The sequence below is a fragment of the Callospermophilus lateralis genome, chromosome 1 (assembly GCF_048772815.1).
Source record: "Callospermophilus lateralis isolate mCalLat2 chromosome 1, mCalLat2.hap1, whole genome shotgun sequence".
NCBI classification, from domain to species: Eukaryota; Metazoa; Chordata; class Mammalia; order Rodentia; family Sciuridae; genus Callospermophilus; species Callospermophilus lateralis.
This window is the reverse complement of record NC_135305.1, coordinates 43,623,368-43,644,777: the sequence shown is the minus strand read 5'-3', so window position 1 is coordinate 43,644,777 and position 21,410 is coordinate 43,623,368. Positions and strand designations below refer to the sequence as shown.

The following is a 21,410-nucleotide window of genomic DNA, read 5'->3' as shown; positions in this document are numbered from 1 at the left end:
ATAATTGAAGTAAATTTTAGATATCTACCTATGAGTTAATAAGGGAAATGTTTAACCTTATTGAATATTTAATCACTAAAAGCTTATTCAATTTATTTGCAATAGTTGAACTTTTTTTTTCATTAATTGAACTCAAAACATTACTCTTAGCCAGTTTGATTTTTTTTAGCTTACTTTCAACCTTATATTTTAGTAACTCAGTGAGTACTTAATATGTTAGAAGAATACTTAAGTAGATCATCCTATTCCAAGCCCAATGTTAAAATGAAGGACTCTGAATCCTTGAGATTCTTCCACTTATTGACCATCCACTGCAATGTGTGCTGTGCTAATAATCCTAAAGATTCATGACTAGGAGAGTCTACACATTCTTCATACTTCACCCAAATAAATTTGCTATTTTCCATAAAAATGATGTTGTGGTAGCTTTGTATCTAAGACAGACCACAAAAGCTCCATCAGCCCCTTTAGCTGATGGCCTGTTCTAGCCTGATCTTTATCATGAAGGAGAAGAATGAATCTGGGTAAGGTCCTCGCAGAATAAGGAAGCAGTTCCCTAGTTTGAGCAAAAAAAAGAAGTGGTTCCAGTATCAGTGTTAGGTCCTTGGGCTCCCAGGACAACAATGGGAGAAGATTCCAGGTAGTAGGTCAGACAGCAGCCCAAAGATCATATGGAGCATATAGAGTTCCTGAGAGCTTGAGGCTGGCAGGCAAGACAACAAGAGTTCAAGAGTTAGTGTATAGTTTTATTGTTGAAATAAGTGTCAATAATGTCCAAATTATTATTTCTGTGTCAATAAATGAGGACTTGTCTTTATTTGAAGTTAGTAATCAAAACTGATACTGACTTTTAAAGTTTCAATAAGCTAATTTAAAAATATATCTCTACTACAATGTGTCTCTTTATATATAAACTGTAATAACTCTTGAATTCTGGTTATTCCCCTATACCTGTTCTGGAAAGAGGGTCTCGGCAATGTTTAAAATTATCTCTAATGTAAAGAAGTCCAATTTTGTATTTCTGAATGCTGGGTATAGATGTACAGATGGACAGATTATTCATACATTCTAATGTACACATTCCATTAGATTTCATTTCAGATATTTCCAATCTTTTGTTAAAGGTTTTCATTCCATATCATCAAATCATGTGTAGTTGTATTGGTTACCATTTAAAATATGATCAAAAAAAGTTTATCACTGGGAGTAAATTACTATCACCCTATTGAGACTAGCATAAACAACAGATGTTGTTTGGGGGATTTTATATGAATGAATCAATAATAACTATCTTTCATAGCTCTACAATTGAAAATAACTTAGTTCTTTAAAATTCAGTGTCAGAAAAGGTTGAGATGAAATTCCCAGATATAAAGCATATATGGCTTTAAGTGAATACCTATCCCAGTTTTATTTGTTCAGCTAAAGCCCTTTTATTTTTCATTCTGTTTTGAGTTTAGTCTTTCAGCACAAGCTATCCTAAAACTATCTCTAGACAGCAGAAGCTTTTTCTCAGATTCTGCATGAGTGAAACACTGAGCAAAAGATAAGAGTTACTGCTTCAAATGCCATAAATCTAAGGACACATTACAACTTCCACTTGGACAGCAGTGGAGACCATAGTTCCTCTAGTAAACTCTATTCTGCAGAAAAACACTGTAGAGAAAAATAAATAAAAGGGTGATGGCCCTTTGTTTAGGTCACTTGTTTCCAGAATCCCTTTGTCTCACAAAGCACTAACTGACATGTGATGAGCTTCCTGAATAGGCTGTGAAGACACAAGAATAAAAGGCATTGGTACCAATTGTGATAATGAGGCCAGTGTCCCTTACTAATAAGCAGAAATGTCGCACTGTAAAGGAAATAATTCTGATGACTCTGATTTAGACCATAATTTTAAAAGTTGAATTTAATTTTATTTTTTTCAAAGAACAGATCTCCTTTAAACACAACGAGGACAGTTCTAATCCCCACCCCTCCAAAAGTTGGCCTATAGCTCCATCCACCCATCCATCCATTCATCCGTTTATCTTTAGAGCCCTCTGCTGGAAGCATGGAGCATGCATTTTTATCATATCCAAGATTTCTATATTCAAAGAAATGTAATGTAGCTCTGAAATAGATAAATGCATTACCTTGACCAAGTTTTTTCATGTTTGCACCAGTATCAATAGAGTAACAGTAATTTACTCACAGTAATTAATTTTTTGTTCAGATTTTAAATGGTAACCAACATAATTATACTTCATTGATCCAATATTACAAAAAAATTTACCAAAAAATTGTGCAATACCTGAAATAAGAGACTCCTAGTGTATTAGAATGTATTAATGATCTGAAAATGTGCACGCTTGTTTTTCCCTTTACCTATATAATTTACTTATGTATTTATATTCCACCATATCCTATGAGTGATGGGTTTACTTCTACCAAATGGCCTTTTCAATGAAATTTTATGTTTTCAATGAATGTTTTCTGTTTTTCCCTTTAAAAAACTCCTGCAATCTGAGGACTGATAAGGTGTTGAAATTGAAGACAGATTATTATGAAGTTGGGTTTTTGCTGTTGTGTGATTTCAAAATCAATCTTCAGGAAGTGTAGGCATTTGGCAGGGTGGCTGTAATGAATAGAGCACTCTTGTCTTTGGGAGTGAAACAAGATTAAATTGCAATACTAGTTGAAAATCTCAGGGATAGATATTCAGTAAATCTTGAAAATCTGTATCCTGTTTCACTGGTATGAAACAATTCATTCCTTGTGAGAGAAGCTCTACCTAACAATCCATAGCCATTTGGATTAATTTGGTGAGCTCAAGGGTTCTGGCTTAAAACTGCACCTGGCTGCCAGTACCTACTATATTATTTCCCACTAAAGTACTTTTGAAGTATGACAAAAAACTTAAAATACCAGGAAAAAAATAGAACTGAGTCTTTCTTTGTTAAGAATTTGGAAAATTATTCCCTTACCTTCAGGGTCAATACAGTATTAGGCCCACTTATATGAGGCCTCCCTGAAATTAGGTAGAAAACACTGTCATCCTTCTCTTACTGTCTTCCTAATGATTACAAAAGTAAGATTTATACCAGTTATAAAATTTGGGGGGAAAAAAGAAAATTGAGGTATTTAGACTCTGCTTTTGCAGCAGATAAGATTTTCCTCTGCTCCCTGCCCTTATGTAGCCATTTAGAGAATGCAGCTAGAAATATATGAGCAAGAAGTTGTTGCTGATTGGTGAGACTGCGCTCCAGGTGGGGATGGAGATAGGAAGAGCCTGGTGCAGTTTATCCTCATGCATTTGTCTACTGTGTTGGAATGGAGAAGTCCATTCCACTTCAGCTATTCCTAGATCCTGGAGTTTAACTAGCAACTATAGACATCAGCTTGTCCTCCACTCAGTGGACCCCTTAAAGAAGGGGTCCAGAAAAGTAATGGGTAGCAAGTAAAGGCAGTAGAGGTTTGTACCTTCTGCTTCATTACAAAATTCTTTCCCTGGTTTCACACCATATAACCATAATAAAAAATTAACATGTCTTGGCCTGGGGATGTGGCTCAAGAGGTAGCGCGCTTGCCTGGCAAGAGTGCGGCCCGGGTTCGATCCTCAGCACCACATACAAACAAAGATGTTGTGTCCGCCGAAAACTAAAAAATAATAAATATTAAAACTCTCTCTCTCTCTCAAAAAAAAATTAAGAAATTAACATGTCTATGAAAGAAAACCACAGAACAATTGTCATTCCAAGAACCTAGGGAAAATTATTTTCTAGTGTCTTAGTCCTTTCAGATGGCTACAACAAATGGCATAGATTGGGTGGCTTATAAACAAATTTATTTCTCACAATTCTAGAACCTGGGAAGTTCAAGATCTACGGATCAGTCGATTCAATATCTGGAGAGGACCCGTTTCCTGATTCACAGTGTTTTGCTGGGTTTTCATGTGGTGGAAGGCACAAGGTGTCTTGTAGGCCTCTTTTATAAGGGCACTAGTTACTTCCTAAGACCCCACTTACTAATGCCATCCATCTTACAAGCCAGGGTTTTAACATATGGATTGAGGGATGGAGAACATGAACATGAGACCACAGCAACTAGAAAAATATGTACAAAATATTTGTAAATTCATATTCTTTGTAGAATGTGAGTGGACAGACTAAAGAAAACTGTAGAGTGTGAGCTAAGATTAAACAGAACAGTGTTGGAAAGGACGTGGACATATAAGGAACAACTAAAAATGCAATGGCATGAAGTTTTACTCGCAACAAGAGCAGAAATGAAATGGTAAATATTCTATTCAATACCATGCAAGACTAAAGTTTAGGAGCTCTCCAGAATGTGCAGGAGAAGAACAGTGTTATAATAATGATGAGTTAAGAGGACAAATGTCCTCACAGAGAGTCGAGAGGCAGAACTTAAAACATTACAGGTGTTCCTCAGAAATACAACCAGAAAAGGAGACATTCTGAAAAGCATAATTGAAGAAAAATTGCCTAAGCCATTGAAGCCTAATGACCCATATTCCACTTAAGATTGGGAGAAAGAGGCCCAAGCTACACAAACTGGGCAGTTTTTTTTTTTTTTTTTTTTTGTTCTACACCTGGGATTGAACCTAGGGGTGCCTAACCCAGGGGTGCCAAATTCCCAGCCCTATTTTAAGATTTTATTTAGAAACAGGGTCTCACCAAGTTGCTGAGGGTGGCTTTGAACTTGTGATCATTTTGCCTTAGATTCCAGAGCTGCTGCTATTACAAGCATGAGCCACCATGCCCGGTTTGGGTGACATTTTTTTAAAATGAAAAATATAACCATATATTCCCCAGACTTCCCATTCTCACCAATACAAATTAGAGAAGATGATTATTTAATAATAATTCTTTTTGGTATGAGGGATTGAACCCAGGAGTACCTTACCACTCAACTACATCTCTAGTTCGTGTGTGTATGTGTGTGTGTGTGTGTGTGTGTGTGTGAGAGAGAGAGAGAGAGAGAGAGAGAGAATGAGAATGATAAGTTGCTAAGGGTCTTGCTAATTTGCTGAGTCTCTGATCCTTTGGGATCACAGGTGTGTGCTACCACATCTGACAATAGTAATTCTTTAATGATAATTTATCCCTAAGGTCTCATGGAGCCACAACTCTATAGACTAGAGGTCAACCTTAGTTGGATTTTCTAGGATATTCTCTCTCCTGTGTCTTTGGAGAAGTTCTCACCCTAGTCTTGGTCCTTGCCTACACCTCCACATTTCTTGGCTCACAAACCACCAATACCAGAGAACAGTCCAGGCAAATGCCAAGTTCATCCTGTGGCTGTGGGATCTAACATCCTTGGGAAGCTCCAGTCACTGTCTTTGCAGGCATTGGTAAGGCTTTTATTGAAGGCTTACCAAAGTATAGGATTTAATTTCAAAGGATATCACTGGTGTCTGCCAGATATGTTGTCTTTCAGACCCTAAAACGCAGCCCTAAATGAAAGAACCTCTCCTTGATGGACACTTCTCTACTTACCTCGCCATTTGACAATTGGTAATGAAACCTGAATTTCCCCCTTTGAAAGAGGTCATTCAGGCATGTCTTGATCTCCCTGGACAACAAAGCTTAAGTCTTAAAGTCCCCAGATATAGGAGGAGTTCCCTCTTTAGTACATGCTAAGGGTTTCCCCTAAAGCCTCCCTTTTATATTCCAGAATTTTTCTTTCTATAATGAAGAACCCAGGGACATATTTAGGACATACCATCAAGGTTGTGGCCGTTCCCTGTGATGTGAAAGGGGCAACTTCATGAGAGTGAAATAGAGGAATAATAATAGTAAAAAGAGACATGTCTTTACATTGTCCCAAGTTTTAGAGCAGACCTTTCCAGGCTTAACACTTCCCTAAGTCCTGGTGGCTCAATCTTCACACGTGAGCAGTGTCAACTGTATTGATTAAGTTGGAACTTCAACAGTCTGGATTTGATTTGATTTGTTTAGTTTATGCAAGACCTTTCAAAGAAGAAAACGTCTATGAAGTCTGTGTGCTAGGAATGGGGCACAGACCTGGAATGACTGAAGTGGAAAGCTGACCTCCCCTCCACATTTTGCTCCAGACTTAGCTGTCCCTGCCCTGGGTAGATGGTAATTGGCTTTCTGTCCAATGGCATGCTGAATCTCCACATGTTCTCTTGATATTCATAAATATGATGATAAAGTTTAAAATATCCTAGAGGCATCCAGGCAGGATGTTTTGTTGTTTAAAAAGTAAAAGTGATCCATCTCTACCTAGATTTAATCAAAACACTGAATTTCAGGATGAAATAATATATAAAGTTGACCCAGGAGTTTTATACCCATCAAGTAGTATTTTACCTAAGACATCTGCACAAAGATATTCTTTGACATACAACAGCTGTAAAATGATCTCACTCATATATCCTCCCCCGCACACAACTACGTAAACTAAAACCTGAAAAGAAAAAAGGTTTAACAGTTTTTGCTTCTCAGTGTTGACACTATCAGGGATTTTTATGCTCCTTTATATTTTCCAAATTTTCCTTAATGAAATGCATTGCTGCTCTAACTATTAAAAAATAAAATAAGCATTGGGAAATTCAAAGTAATGAGCATCTGCAAGAGACAAAATCCTCTAGTAAACTTTTCAGCCACCATGCTGAACCTTCTGTAGAAAATGGTAGGAAGCAAATAAATGTATGCTTTTCATTAAAATGTCAGCTGTTGCTAAAGACTCTTTGCCCATGTTTCACATTAAATGAAAAACTTCAAGTGCCCAGTGAATAAAATGATCCCTAAGACATTTTAAACCTTACAACCAGACAATCTGAGGATAACTAGAAAGGGAATTCTATCCCTACTTACCCCCTTTTCCCCCCCCTCTTTTCAATGTAGCATCTTCACCTAAGGGTTTTTCTTGGTTTGTTAACAGGTTGAGCAATATCATAATGTTATTTTCCATGGCCCAGAAGGAAGCCTGCAAGAATACATAGCACATCAGCTTGCACTCTGCATGAAGGTATTGATTAATTTCATACCATCCCCTTTTACTTGAAAATTGGAAAGTGTATAGAACTAATCATTCTGTTTTGTTATTATAGAACAGACAACTGGCTGCAGGATTCTCCTGTGAAATAGTGAGAGCTGAAGTGGATGCTAGTTTCTCCAAGGAACAGCTAGTAGATCTGTTCATCAGTAGCGGTAAGACAGTTTCAGCAAGCTGGATGGTGATAACTCAAAGGCATGCCCTTCAATGATGCTATTGAAAGGAAATAAACTTTGTTGCTTAGAAAAAGATTTAAGTCAACTTTTTAGTTATTTGGTAGATGTGGGGTGAAAGTTGAGAACCCAGATGAATGCTTGCAAAAAAATTATTTTTATGTGCATATTGTTGCATTTGTTGAGCACCTTGCATTCTCTTCTTTTTAAATCCATTTATAAATCAGTAATTTCTGTGAGCACACTTATAACTGGCACCAGTAGTATACTAAGGGTAGCAGGGAGAGTGGAAGCAGTTCACCCTTGTGGGACTGGACATTATGTCTTTGGTGTTGTCTAGAATTGCTGGTGCATGGTAATGTGAAAAAAAAAAGATTATTTTTTAGTAAATTTGGTTATTCACAAATTCTCTACATTCAATACACCCCTTAATTGCCTTTTTTATCTCACTGGTATGCCATTGATTGGATGTTTAGAAAATGCATTGTGTACACTAATCAATCTCCACAACAGCACCATGCAAGTAGGTGTCACTGTTTCTATTCATTTATGGACTTTTCATCCTTGTCCATAGCCTGACTATGGTCGTATCCCATTGACCTTTTTTTATCCATTCCCATTGGCACACCTATTTTCCTGAAATTGACTTCTTGCCTGTGGCTTCTCCTCTCGAACACTCATCACTGGCCTACAGACCTCTGACTGGAAGTTGTTCGTGATTCCTGCAACCTACCCCTCCACTGCCCTTGCACTGAGTCCATGCTATTCAAGGCCTTCCATTCTGGAGCATAGATCTACCTGATTTTCTTTTAAACCAATGGTCTGTGCTTCAGCAGGATGTGGCATTTCTTTCTTCTTTGTCTGTCCTTTGCCTTTCCACTCCATGTCTTTGTGAAGACTGCAGCTGCCACTAACTAACATTACAGCGTAAACATGTAAACTCCCTCACCCTTCCCACACACACTGTATGACAACCACATGACATTGACTATGCAGACTATGTTGAACACTAGTGATAAAGCAGACATCATCCTCTGTCCCACACTAGCAACTAGGGGAAAAGCCTCTGTTAAAATGCTTTACAGACACCTCAAGTGGAGGCTTCTCTGATCCCTCCATATCCCCTTAGGGAACGCGTGGAGCTATCTTTTTTACCCCTGTACTGACCTGACTATAGCTGAAGGCAGTGAAGGTATTGATTGGGTTTCTGCTTTGCCCCCTGTGTGTGTTCCATTCTGAGGCCCTTTAAGGCTAGTACTATAGCTTATTCTGTTTAGCCTGTGTACTGATCGCCAATATTTATGTGTGGAGTGAATGGGTGAATTTTCTGATGCAGGAAACATTGTAAGCAGAAAAACAAAAAGGCGGGGTGGGGAATTCTTTGTCCTTTTCAGGTATCAGAAAGTGGGAGAACCGGCTTAAAGGTAGAAAGCAATAAATGCAGAGAGGACAGGAGTTGATAAGGAAGTTATTGGTGACAAAGCATAATGATAAAATGCTTTGGAATTGGTAAGAAAAGTTTTTGGTTGTTATTTTTTCTTTAATTATTTTTAGTTTTCAATGGACCTTTATTTTATTTATTTTAGGAGTGGCTGAGAATCAGACCTAGTGCCTCACACATGCTAGGCAAGCACTCTGCCACTGAGCTGCAACACAGCCCCTGGAAAGAAAAAAATTTTGAACAGACTAAAGCAAATAAAAACTACTGTAAGGAGAGGAGTAGGAAATGCCGTGTCTTTGGATACAGAAGGATTTTTATTTCTATATTTGACTTACACATTTATTAAATATTTATTAAATCTTCCTTCACTTTTAATAACAAAACTAAAGCATTAGTACAAAGTTCACCTGGTAAGAGCTTGAATGCAATCTGCCATGTGAGCAGCTGGAACATTCTAGATCCCTTAGTTTTCCTTCCTCCCCTGGAAGCAGTCTGTGTGTCCTGTTGAATCCATTCCCTTTGTCTCACTTCCTGCTGTCGCTCTCCATCTCCCCTGCCACCCACAGTAAGGAGACTGTGGAGGCCTTACTCCCACCAAGGACCCTATGGAGGACTTCAGGAGACTTACTCTAGGATACAAAACCACTCATGAGTGCCCCCACTGTTATACTCCAGAGGCTCCAGAATAAAATCCAAAGTTCTCGGAATGTTACCTCTTGAGCATTATGTTGTCAAACCTCTCATCTTGCCCCCACTGTTGTCACTCTTCATATTCTAAAACTCCCTTCACCACCGCCACCATCTTCTCCAAAGGGCCCATGCTGTTCACTGATGACCTGGGAAGAAATGGGGAACTCTTCAGTTTTGAATTTAAAGGTTTAACCAGACTCTGATCAGAATTTATGTAGACATAAAAGAAGGCCACTTGCCGCACTTTGTATGTGTAGATTCCTTTTGACCTGTGGCCAAAATCCATTTGGATGCCCAGCCTGAATTCTCCCTTGTGTTCCCATCCTCATGATGTCCGACCCACTGCTAGATATCTCAGAGAGGATGCTTCACTTGTCAGACACATCAGTCCTAAAAGAGCCCATCACTATCATCCCTTTTCTAAGCATACTCTTGGGTATGTGCGCTCTGTCTCCATTAACTGCACACCCTGTTCTTCAGAGGGAACTTCAAAGCATCTCTGATTCTTCCTCTGTGTCCCTTTTTGTAAGTCAAACACCATGCCTTATTGAGTCTCTCTCAAAATGCCTTTCTATTCTGTGCCTTGGTTCTGGGAGAGGTTCTCTTCACCCCATGCCTTCACCACAGTTGTAAGAGCTGAGTAGATATGTTCTCTCATTTCTTTCCCCACCAGTTATGTCTTCACACCAGAGTAAGGACCTCAGAGCAGGTGTCTAGTCTTGTTTATACCCCTCTGTAAAGAATTCACTGATTCCCTGATTGCTCCCCCAAAGTCTCATTCTGGATCTTCCACTTTTCAGTTTTGGCTGGATTTTGAGACTTCAGAAGAGCAGGTCTGCTGAAATCCCAGCCCCGGGGAGCTTTACAAAATGTCAGTGCCCCAGACCCAACAAAGACTGATTAATCAGAGTCACTGAGAATTTCAGGGGAAGATCCCAGGTGATTTTAATGTGCAGCACCCTGCTACTCTGTTGCTGCCCATGGTGGTGTCTGTCTGATCCTATTCCATTCATGTGGCACCACCCCAATCCCCCAGCCCAGTCCTGGCTTGAGGTATATATCAGCTCTGAGCTCATAGTCAGTGCACCTTGATTTGATGCCCCATTTTTTATGTGCTGGAGCTGTGAACTGCTCCGTTTAGAAAAACCTCTCTTAAATCTAGGAGGCCTTCCTCTGACCTGTCCATCTGTTAAGATTTCATTCCTCAGAATAGGGTTAATAAAAATCCACTTTTTTCTCTAGTTAGAATCCCTCACCTCCAGCATGCCATAACACTTAGCACATAGCACATGTAGCAAGGAGGAATAGGTAAACATTTTTTGATGCAGTTAAGTATTCCCTCTAACACTTTTAATTAAAGCTGTTGAAACAGCTTCAAAGGCACTTGAACTAGCAAATCAGGAAAAACCTGGAGGCTGTCAGTTTTAAATTACATAAAAAACATATACAAACCATCAACCTGGTGTTTTTAAATCATTGAGTAGAAAAGGTTTGTAATGGTTGTTTAAGCCAAGTATGCATTTATTATACTTCCACAATACACATATTTTGAATAATATTTGAACTCTGGAAAGCATAGGATTCTAGCATTCTTATTGCTAGCTGTGTTAAAGAGAACCCAGCACATACCCCATTGTAATAGCCACCTACAAGTACAACTAAAATTGAAAGGTGGCTGTTATTGTTTCTAGTCTTCTGGTTTTCAAAGCTTTGTAGCATCCAGGAAATTTTTTTCAGTCTAAGAAGAGAGCCATTTATAATATTCAAGGATTTTTTTGAAATTTGAATGCATTCTCTATAAATAACAAGAAGGAATAGAGAATCTGCTCTCCAAGTATTTGTGAAAAGCAGAATACTTGACAATATTATTCTTCAATACTTAAAATTGTTTCTTTTTTTCAAGGTTAATTTGAATAAGACTGGAAAGACTTAGAATCATCTAAAAAATGAAATTCAATTTTTAAATGGTATATAGGAAGGACTAAATAGATTGAAATCTATATAGTAAATCTATATAATAAAATATTAATAAAATTTGAGTATATCTTAGTGCCAGCACTGTTTAACCGTTTTGTGCACGGACTTATTCATTTCCTAAATACAATAATAATAGTCCATTACTTTGCATCTTTCAATTTGAGTTGATAGGAAAACAGTCCCTCCCATCCCAAGTAGAAGGAATGCTCAAACACGACTTATAAGTCCTAGATGTTTTTCCTTTCTTACTATTGTTGTTCCTAACACCTTAGTCCAATCACTTCAAGCTCTGTGAGATTTGTGAAATGATAGGAGTGATCTGCTTTTCTCTCTGAGGACCCATTCACATAATTTTATGAATATTTTATGTATGTGTAATTTAAGCCTTTTAATCTTTTGTATCATGAAAGAGACACATATAAAATACTACTTTTACTTACAGATCAATGAACAATCTTTTGCAATAATCATTTTTTAGGTTTGGTTTATAGTTTGACTACCTCTATGTAAGTGCCTAAATTATATTTTTAGTGTTTCCTGTTTTGAATTTTACATGTTGAAATAATAGTTTTTATGCATAATATTAGCACATATTTATGGGGTACATTATGGTAATCTAGTATATGTAAACAGTGTGTAATAATATAATCAAGAGAGTAAGCATTTCTGCCTCTTCAAACATTTATCATTTTTTAGGTGCTGGGAATTTTGTATTCTCCTTGTCATTTTGAAATATAGGTTGTTTTAGCCAATTGTTACCCTACTGTGTTAAAGGAGAACCAGAAATAATTCCTCTACTCTTAATTATGCCTTGTTGTCTCTTATTAGGCTTCTTTTAATCCCCATTATCCCCAACCATTCCTAGTCTCTAGTGACCACTTCATTCCATTTCGTTTTTCTGCCAGATTGACTTAGAAATAATATTCTTTGGTGGTTTGCTTAATATATTGTTTGTGATAGTCTTCTATTCCATTATTTAGAGTTGTAATTTGTTCACTTTCATATCCATTGCATGAATATATTCCTATTTACTTATCCATCCTATTATTGATGGCCATTGGGTTGGTTCCATTTGAAATCTGTTAAGGAGCCAGGAGTCTCGTGTGCACTTCCAAAAGCAGTAAGGAATGTCAGACTCTCTTCCAGAGTCATACTCCCTCAGCAATTTCAAAGTATGCCCAACATATCACTTTTGGCTAACACTTTATATCTTCCTTCTTTTAAATTTTTTTCAGCAAAATATCTGATAACTCTATATACATATCTACCTATTCAAGAGCAAGGTTATCTATCTTCTAAGGTCTTCTTTAATTTCTTTCTATATAGATGTATATAGAGTATGTTCACGCCAATTCGTGCCTTTATACGTGTACTTTGTTTTGGAGTTTTTTTGCATTACAATTCTTATTACACATATATACCACAATTTTTCATATCTCTGATTATATATAAAGTATGTTGACACCCAATTTGAGTCTTTATACATGTACTTTGGATAATGATGTCCATCACAATCTACCACCCTTGCTGACCCCCAAAACAAATAACCCAATCAATAATGGGCCAAGGAATTGAACAAACACTTTTCAGAAGATGATACACAGTCAGTCAACAAATATATGAAAAAATGTTCAACATCTCAAGCAATTACAGAAATGCAAATTAAAACTAAGATTTCATCTCACTCTAATCAGAAAGGCAGCCATTAAGAATATATACAACAATTAGTGTTGATGAGGATGTGGGGGAAAGGCGCACACATACATTGCTGATGGGATTGCAAATTGGTACAACCAATCTGGAAAGCAGTATGGAGATTCCTTGGAAATGGAACCACCATTTGACCCAGCTATCCCAGTCCTCCGAGTATACCCAAAGCACTTAAAAATAGCATACTTCAGGGACACAGGCACAATTCACAAACCAAACTGTGAAACCAACCTAGATGCCCTTCAATAGATGAATAGATAAAGAAAATGTGGTACATATACATAATGGAATATTACTCAGCAATAAAAGTGAATAAAATCATGACATTTGCAGTAAATTGATGGAGTTGGAGAATATCATGCTAAATGAAGTAAGCCAATACAAAAAAAAAGGTGCTGAATGTTTTCTCTGCTATAAGGATGCTGATTCATAATGGGGATGGCGCTGGGGTGTGCGGGTGGCACACATTGGAGGAACAGATGAACTCTAGATAGGGCAAAGGGGAGGGAGGGTTAGGGGGAGTATAGGGGTTGGAAAGGCAGTGAATGAGATGGACATCATTACTCTACATGTATGAAGACACAAATGGTGTGACTCTACTTTATATACAACCAGAGGTATGAAAAATCGTTCTGTTTATATGTAATATGAATCGAAACACATTCTGTTGTCATATATAACAAATCAAAATAAATTATTTACAAGATCATCAAAGCAAAAAAAATTGCCAGTTTATATAGGTTCTTGTAAAAGCTTTAATCCCTAATTTCCTTTTTGATCACAGCTTGTCTGATTCCAGTGAAACAATCTCCAGTTAAGAAGAAAATCATCATCATCTTAGAGAATTTGGAAAAATCTTCATTGTCTGACTTGTTGGGGGACTTTTTGGCACCTCTTGAGAATCGCAGCACTGAAAGCCCATGCACTTTCCAAAAAGGTAAAGGTAGTAGACAGTCCACTCTACCAGCTCTGTGATACCCTCTAGCCCTTCTGTTCCCCAGAATACCAGTTAGGCTTCTTGTTCCTCTTTATGTAACTTAACTTTAATTTGGACTTATCCCATACTGTGACTTACTGAGACTGGACCATGGCTTTTGGCTTGTTTTAGGAAATGGAATGTCTGAATGTTATTACTTTCATGAGAACTGCTTTCTGATGGGAACCATTGCCAAAGCCTGTCTCCAGGGCTCCGATTTGCTGGTACAACAACATTTCCGCTGGGTTCAGCTGCGATGGGATTGCGAGCCCATGCAAGGACTGCTACAGAGGTTCTTAAGAAGGAAAGTCGTGAATAAGGTAACAAATAGCAGCTGCATCCTGGTGCGGGAGGAGATTCGGGCTGGAGTTCCTCTTATTGTGTGGCCTCAGGAGGTGCAATCTGTGGAAATTCAGGGGAAAAATAAGATAATGAATGTGGAACTCATAACAGTTTCTGGACTATATTAAGAATAAGAAAATGTAAAAAGATTTTACTGTTGTTAGTGGTAGATAGTACATGGAAAACACATAGCAATCTTTGGAGCATATTAAGTGTAAGAAAAGTTAATTATTTTACTGTAATTAACTGTTCTCAAGGAATCTCACCAAGTGTAAATGCTGTAGAAGTCTAGACTGGAAAGTTAATCACTCTTCTTAAGGAAAACTCACTGCTTCCTATGAGCCTTCCAAACATTTTCCATCCGTTTGGATAAGATGTAATATAGGATTATTATCCTGTTCTGTGGTAAACAAATGAAAAGTAAAAATTCTCTGTCTTTTGACACATTTTCAGGAATAGTAGTAATAACTTCTAGTGATCTTTTTTTTTCACAGAATAATAAGTATTATAGTCTTTCCCCCCCCCAAAAAAATAATGCTGTGTTGATTGAAAATAACACATTCTTCAACTTAATCGTCTTAAATTGGACCAATAACTGAGTTTCAGGGAAGATTTGAAGTAATGAAGCTCAATTTAGTAGGATTTTCTCATTTACTATTGCACCATGGACCATTTGGAGGACAGTGTCATCATTTTATCAGTATGTTATTTTAAGCTGCCCAAACCAGAACCCCTCATGTAACCAGGTGGCTTGTGGTAGGTGTTAAGCAGCCCCAGATCTTCAGGGCCTGGATTGGGGGTGGGAGGGTGTCTCAGAACCATCCTTTCAAGACTGAAGCTCGTCCATAGGACTTTAGCCTTCACTGTAGCATGTTCAAAGGCAGAAAGTGGGATACAGTGAAGAATAAAGAGCTTCCTTGTTTTCCTTCTTTTTTTATTATTGGTTGTTCAAAACATTACAAAGCTCTTGACATATCCTATTTCATACATTTGATTCAAGTGGGTTATGAACTCCCATTTTTACCCTGTATACAGATTGCAGAATCACATCGGTTACACATCCACGTTTTTACATATTGCCATACTAGTGTCTGTTGTATTCTGCTACCTTTCCTATCCTCTACTATCCCCCCTCTCCTCCCCTCCCATCTTCTCTCTCTACCCCATCTACTGTGATTCATTTCTCTCTCACTCCAGTAAGAATGACAGTCATTATGAAGTCAGACAACAACAAGTGCTGGCGAGGATGTGGGGAAAAGGGTACACTTGTACATTGCTGGTGGGACTGCAAATTGGTGCGGCCAATGTGGAAAGCAGTATGGAGATTCCTGAGAAAGCTGGGAATGGAACCACCATTTGACCCAGCTATTGCCCTTCACGGATTATTCCCTGAAGACCTTAAAAGAGCATACTATAGGGATACAGCTACATCAATGTTCATAGCAGCACAATTCACAATAGCTAGACTGTGGAAACAACCTAGATGCCCTTCAATAGATGAATGGATTAAAAAAAGTGGCATTTATACACAATGGAGTATTACTCAGCACTAAAAAAATGACAAAATCATGGCATTTGCAGGGAAATGGATGGCATTAGAGCAGATTATGCTGAGTGAAGCTAGCAATCCCTAAAAAACAAATGCCAAATATCTTCTCTGATATAAGGAGAGCAACTAAGAACAGAGCAAGGAGGAAGAGCATGAGAAGAATATTAACATTAAACAGGGACGAGAGGTGGGAGGGAAAGGGAGGGAGAGGGAAAATTGCATGGAAATGGAAGGAGACCCTTGTTTTCCTTCTTACCAGAGAGGAAAGTATCTTTTCAGAAACTCACAGAAACCTAAGGCTTCTCTTTAATGTTTCAAGTGCTTTCTTTCCCACCCCTCAGTCCTACACCATGGCAAGAGCTACCTTTCCAAGTCTCAAGATCTCCATCAAGTACTTAAACAAAAGTCTGTTTCTATTATATTAGAGTGGGTCAGTGTGCATGCAGAGGGATACAGAAGAGTATGGAATGGGAGTTGCTATTGGTAATTTAGTGGACACTGTCTGCCACAGTCTGATTTGAATTAATATCTGAAATTCTGAATTTAATCAGAGAAATCTACCCCAAATTACACTAATGTTAATTGTCTGGTTTTAAATACGTTCTCTTGGCCAAAGCACCGCCATTGTAGGACCTCAACGAGTAGGAAGAAGAGTGGGGTAAAGACCAAGTAGGGTCATAGCCTTTCAAATCACTGATGCTTCCATTAACTTTGTAATTGTTAATACTTAAATCTTATCACCAAAGTCAATCACATAATCACAAAAGATACCAGTTTTCTTCTGTAGAATTGGCACCCTCTTCCCCTAGCTTTCTGACAGTTTGAGCTGGAGCTCTACTCTTTTGTATTGTGTTTGAGAGTGAGGTGTATTATAGAGAATAGAAGCAGGGAGGATAATGCCTTTCATTTATCCAGAATCACTTCAATGTAGGTAAATAAAATGAATCCCCTGGGGTAAATGCACAGTGGGACCACCAAACATCAGAAATATTGTAGCATCCAAAATCCTAATTCTTGTAGTCATTTAAAAGCACACTGGCACTTGATTATAGTTTTTTTTAATTCTTTAAATGATACAAGAAAATAGATCTTTCAGTATAATACTAGGCTTCCTACTAGTGTTTAATAAAAAATAATTATACCTTTTTAGTGGAAAGTTAATATTTAGCTATCTTTAATTATAATGCTGAACTCAGAATTCTTGCTGGAAGAATATCAGAGAAAGTAGGGGATTTATAATGATTATTTCTCTTTTGAAGAGAAGGAAGTTATTGTAACAAAGGCTTATGAAACATGGAGATATCAATTTAGGGGAGCTGGTACTATCACTGAACAACTCTTGTTTTTTCTTGGCTAAATTATTTCTTTATTTCCTACATGTAGATGACATACCAGTGTTCACAGTTGTCACCACTCTCAATATCCTAATATGTAGTAAAGGAAGATTTACGTGAATCTCCTTTCTTATAAGATGAATGTTAATTACTATATCTGACATCTAAATGATTGAGGAATATTCCTCCTATTAGTAAATAAATCTTTGTCCTTTTGCAAACCCTCTCTACCACCAAGAAAGGACTTGGTTTTATCAAATATAGTTCTAGAAAGAATTGCTCCCATTAAATCAAATGTATTATACAGTATTATTTAAAATTTGCACATTTTAAGTTTTGAAAACAAATTTCTTTATGTCTACAGAGCTCTGTACATTTTGGTGATATTAGCATTTTAGCTGAGACCTTTACTTTAGGAAAAGTTTTTAAAAAACATTTTGAAGTATAATGCAAGGTGAGCATGCCACAGATTCAGATACACCATCATCACTTACCCAAAATAGGAAATATTTAACGTCATTCCTGTTTCATTAAATCGAAAACCTATTCTGAACACCCGTTATCTGCAAGGCCCTGTGAGGTACTCTGTATACATGCAAAGGATGATTTCTTCCAGAACTGATGTTTAAGAATTCATTCAAGTTTCTTTCTAGAGTGCGTATTGTTCTGTTTCATCTTTGTTTCATGTCATCAGGTTCAAAAGGATGTGCTAGCATCTACCTCAAGCTCACGTATAACCAGAGCAAACGTGTCCTGCCTGCTTCAAACTGACTTCCAGTTTCCCCTTCTGATCCAGTCATCCAGACTTAGAACTTCTTGCTATTCATGAAGTCAGTCAAGTTTAGCGTTGTTTTTTTTTTTTTTTTTTTTTTCTTAAGTCCTCACTCTTTGGCAGACCAAGAAAGACCCAGTAACAGGGTTGATAGACCTTTAGCTGTGGAAACTGATCAGAATACAGTGTGATAAGCATAACCATGGACAGCTATTTGGAGGTGCATCTAAACAGTGTTCCCAGCTTACCCCTGGCTGTGGGGTGTGTCAGGGCATCCTCCCCACCCTTCTGGAGCTCACATTCTCATGGAAAGACAGGCCTATAAAAAGGAGCCATCATCTGGGGGGAGGATAGTTATTGGATAGTTTTTATTGGGAAAGATTATTTAAATGCTATTTTTTTAAAAAGACGCATCCAAATACCCAGCTTTTCCTCCAGCTTTTCTGTTCAGTATTCTAGTTTTATTTTTATGTGTTAAAGCTAGCAGGATTTAATAATCACCTTTAAAGGAGCATTTATACTTAGTCAATTAAATTCCAGGAAATTACCTAGTTAGCCTTTAAAACTTAAATATATTTTAATCTCTCTTTTTAAGAATTTTTAATAAATCTTCCTGAGTACTTAATTAACTCTTTTAAAGCCAGAAAATTAAATTTTTAAACCCAGCAATTTAAGTGTTTTCCTACTTCTTGTACTGTTTATATAAACTTAGTGAGATTCTCTTATCCCTTTTAACTTAGAAATGACATGCTGAATCAATAACTCAGTTACCATTTTAAAGTGGTAATATGAGACCATCCTAATATGTAACATGCAAATAAAGAACTTCTTGAAAACACCAAATATATAATTATCTCTTACCCAGAAAATAGCAACAACATAGATATTATGGTATTTAATTCTGAATATTCATGAGGATAAAAATGTCACCATCTCAAGAAACTTGGGTTATTTCTCCATGTAGGATTATTTTCTTGACTGGCTGACATTGTGTATCAGCAAGAGAGTTTGGTGAGGACTCATGACCAGGGCTCAGATTTATCTCAGTACCAGGAGGAGCCAGGAGAGTCCCTTCCACCAGCATTATGGGCATAGTGTCTATTTATTGGATCGACACCAGCTTCTAATGTTCCGTCAGTGGTGTGGGTTCAGTGGACAGATAATCTAATTCACAGGCTGGATTTGAGTATAACCCCACTTTTGTTATTTACTACTGGACTAGAGTCACCTAGTCTCTAGCCTTGTCTCTTCCTGAGAAGCAGGGCCATGAATTTGATATGACATCAGATTATACTGTATTCTCAATTCTGATTCTGTGTGGCTTCATAGGCACAACACAGACATCATGCTAGTTTCAGGGAACAGGTGACTGATAAGCTCTGTGACAAAAACAGATGAGGGGGTACTGCTATAGAAAGTAGGGTAGGACCATGGAAGAGTATTTATTTTAGGAATTATGGGAAGGAGGGCCTTTCTATGGTCACATGTAAGGCCTTTTAGTGGGAAAGGATCAGCTGAGAACAGTGGGGAAGGGGTACAGGCAGATACAGTTGCAAGAGATAAAGAACATAAGGGAGAAGAGCATGATGTGTTTGGAACTGGAAGACAGTGGTGCAGTGACTTCTTCCTTTGATGATGTGCTGGGCAGAGGGATCAGATCCATTACTTGAATCAGTAACAGTTACTGAAGTGATATACCTGTATAAGCTTCTCATTTTCCACCCCTTTTATTATATGCAAACATCAGCATCTGTTTGTATCCCTCTACCCCTGTTACATCTCCATCCATGTCTGGGATGCTCTTTCTTACTTCCCCTCACCAACCAAGTGTCTCTCATATCCTGGGAGATCAGTTGAAATCCCACTGAATCTCCTTGTTTTCCCTGACCTGCAGTTATTTATTGACTTCATCCTTGTAAATTACCCTAGTGACTTGTATCTGTACTTAAAGATTGCCAGTTTGGAAGGGATCTTGAGGATATTGTGTACCAACATTTTCATTTTACAGATGTTAAAGTGTAACCATAGAGAGACACTTGTGTATCTTCTTCAGACCTCTCATCCCCTGGAGCTGGCTCAGAGTTCCAGAGTCCCAGGACACATCTTTTCTTTTGTCCTCCTCTGTAGTTATAAAAGACACACACTTTGCCCTGTGCCCAAGTGGTAGAAGACATGTTAGCATGCATGTGGTCCTGGGTTCAATCCCCAGCAACAATTTAAAACAAACATGTTTCAATGTTTTTTTTTCCCTCTTCACAGTGTAATTAGTGCTATACATAGTAGACATCCAATAAATACAAAGGCCTCTAAGCATCTCTATGAAATCGTATTTATGCTAAAGTAATAAAATTAAGGAAATAAAACATGTAGTACTGGAAGTTCTATTTATTGGATAGACACCATCTTCTAATGTTCTGTCACATAATAACCACTGTTACCATAAAACAACCAACTGGCAGGATGAGAAATTTCATGTAAGCAAAATTTGTACTTCAGAGGGAAGGGGTCCCACCTGTTTTTCAGGACCTCAGGGTATGCAGATTTCATCCCACCTTTGGGAATTATGAAATGTCTTTCTCCATCAGGCTACCTAACAGTTCTTTGGAAGTAGTTCATGGATAGTCATTAAGAAACAATCTTCCTAGGAAAAAATAATGATTCCATGGGGACTCTATTAAAACCAAGAGCTCTGCCCTGCTCTCCCTTACCTAGCGTGTGGTCTCGACGAGGCAGTTGGGAGACCCCTCTTCCTTTGCCAGCTGCCCACACAGCCAAATCTCTTCCTCTGCCCTGACTGACCCCAGGGATAAAGCTTGAACAGAGATCATCAGAATGTTAAACTTGAAGAAGAAAAAGGTGTCATTTAGTCTGATCATTATTACTAACATTATTTTAAATGTGAGTACTCTTTATTATTTCAGCCAAATGCTGTATTCAAATGTTATTATTCTTCTAAAAACCAGCTATATATAGTTAACAATGTATAGAAGAAAATTGCTGGTCAGTAGGTCTTAAATGTTCCCAATGTAAAAAAAAAAAAAAAAAAAAGTGGTATGTATATAAAGTAAGGAATATGTTAAGTTGCTTGATTTAATTATTTCACAATGAATACATTTATAAAAACATGTTGTATACTGTAATTATACTTTTTATTTGCCAATTATGCTTTAATGTGAAAAATAAATAAGCTATTACCTTTATGACCTTGGGCAAGTTATTATTTCCTTCTCTCTCATTCTTCTGATGTGTAAAATGGAGTGAAAATGCCTTCCTCAGGCTTGCAAAGCATTAAATGAGAAAAGCTTTTATCACTCTAATGTGTGAATAAACCTAATCGTGTATTTTAAGCTTTCTCTCCTTCAACCACTCCAGGCAAAGGTAAAGTCGGATTCAGCTAGATTTTTGTTTCATCATTTCGAATAC

General features: G+C 37.6%; 1 protein-coding gene across 2 annotated transcripts in view; it reads left to right on the top strand.

Moving 5' to 3' along the window:
* Cttnbp2 (cortactin binding protein 2) overlaps nt 1-21,410 on the top strand; it is a 141,110-nt gene that overhangs the window by 106,532 nt on the left and 13,168 nt on the right. For both annotated transcript variants that reach the window (XM_076861726.2, XM_076861734.2), the window contains 4 exons: nt 6,910-6,996; nt 7,079-7,178; nt 13,799-13,951; nt 14,123-14,310. In XM_076861726.2, the coding sequence (XP_076717841.2) occupies nt 6,910-6,996; nt 7,079-7,178; nt 13,799-13,951; nt 14,123-14,310 (528 nt within the window). The remainder of the gene's footprint in view (nt 1-6,909; nt 6,997-7,078; nt 7,179-13,798; nt 13,952-14,122; nt 14,311-21,410) is intronic.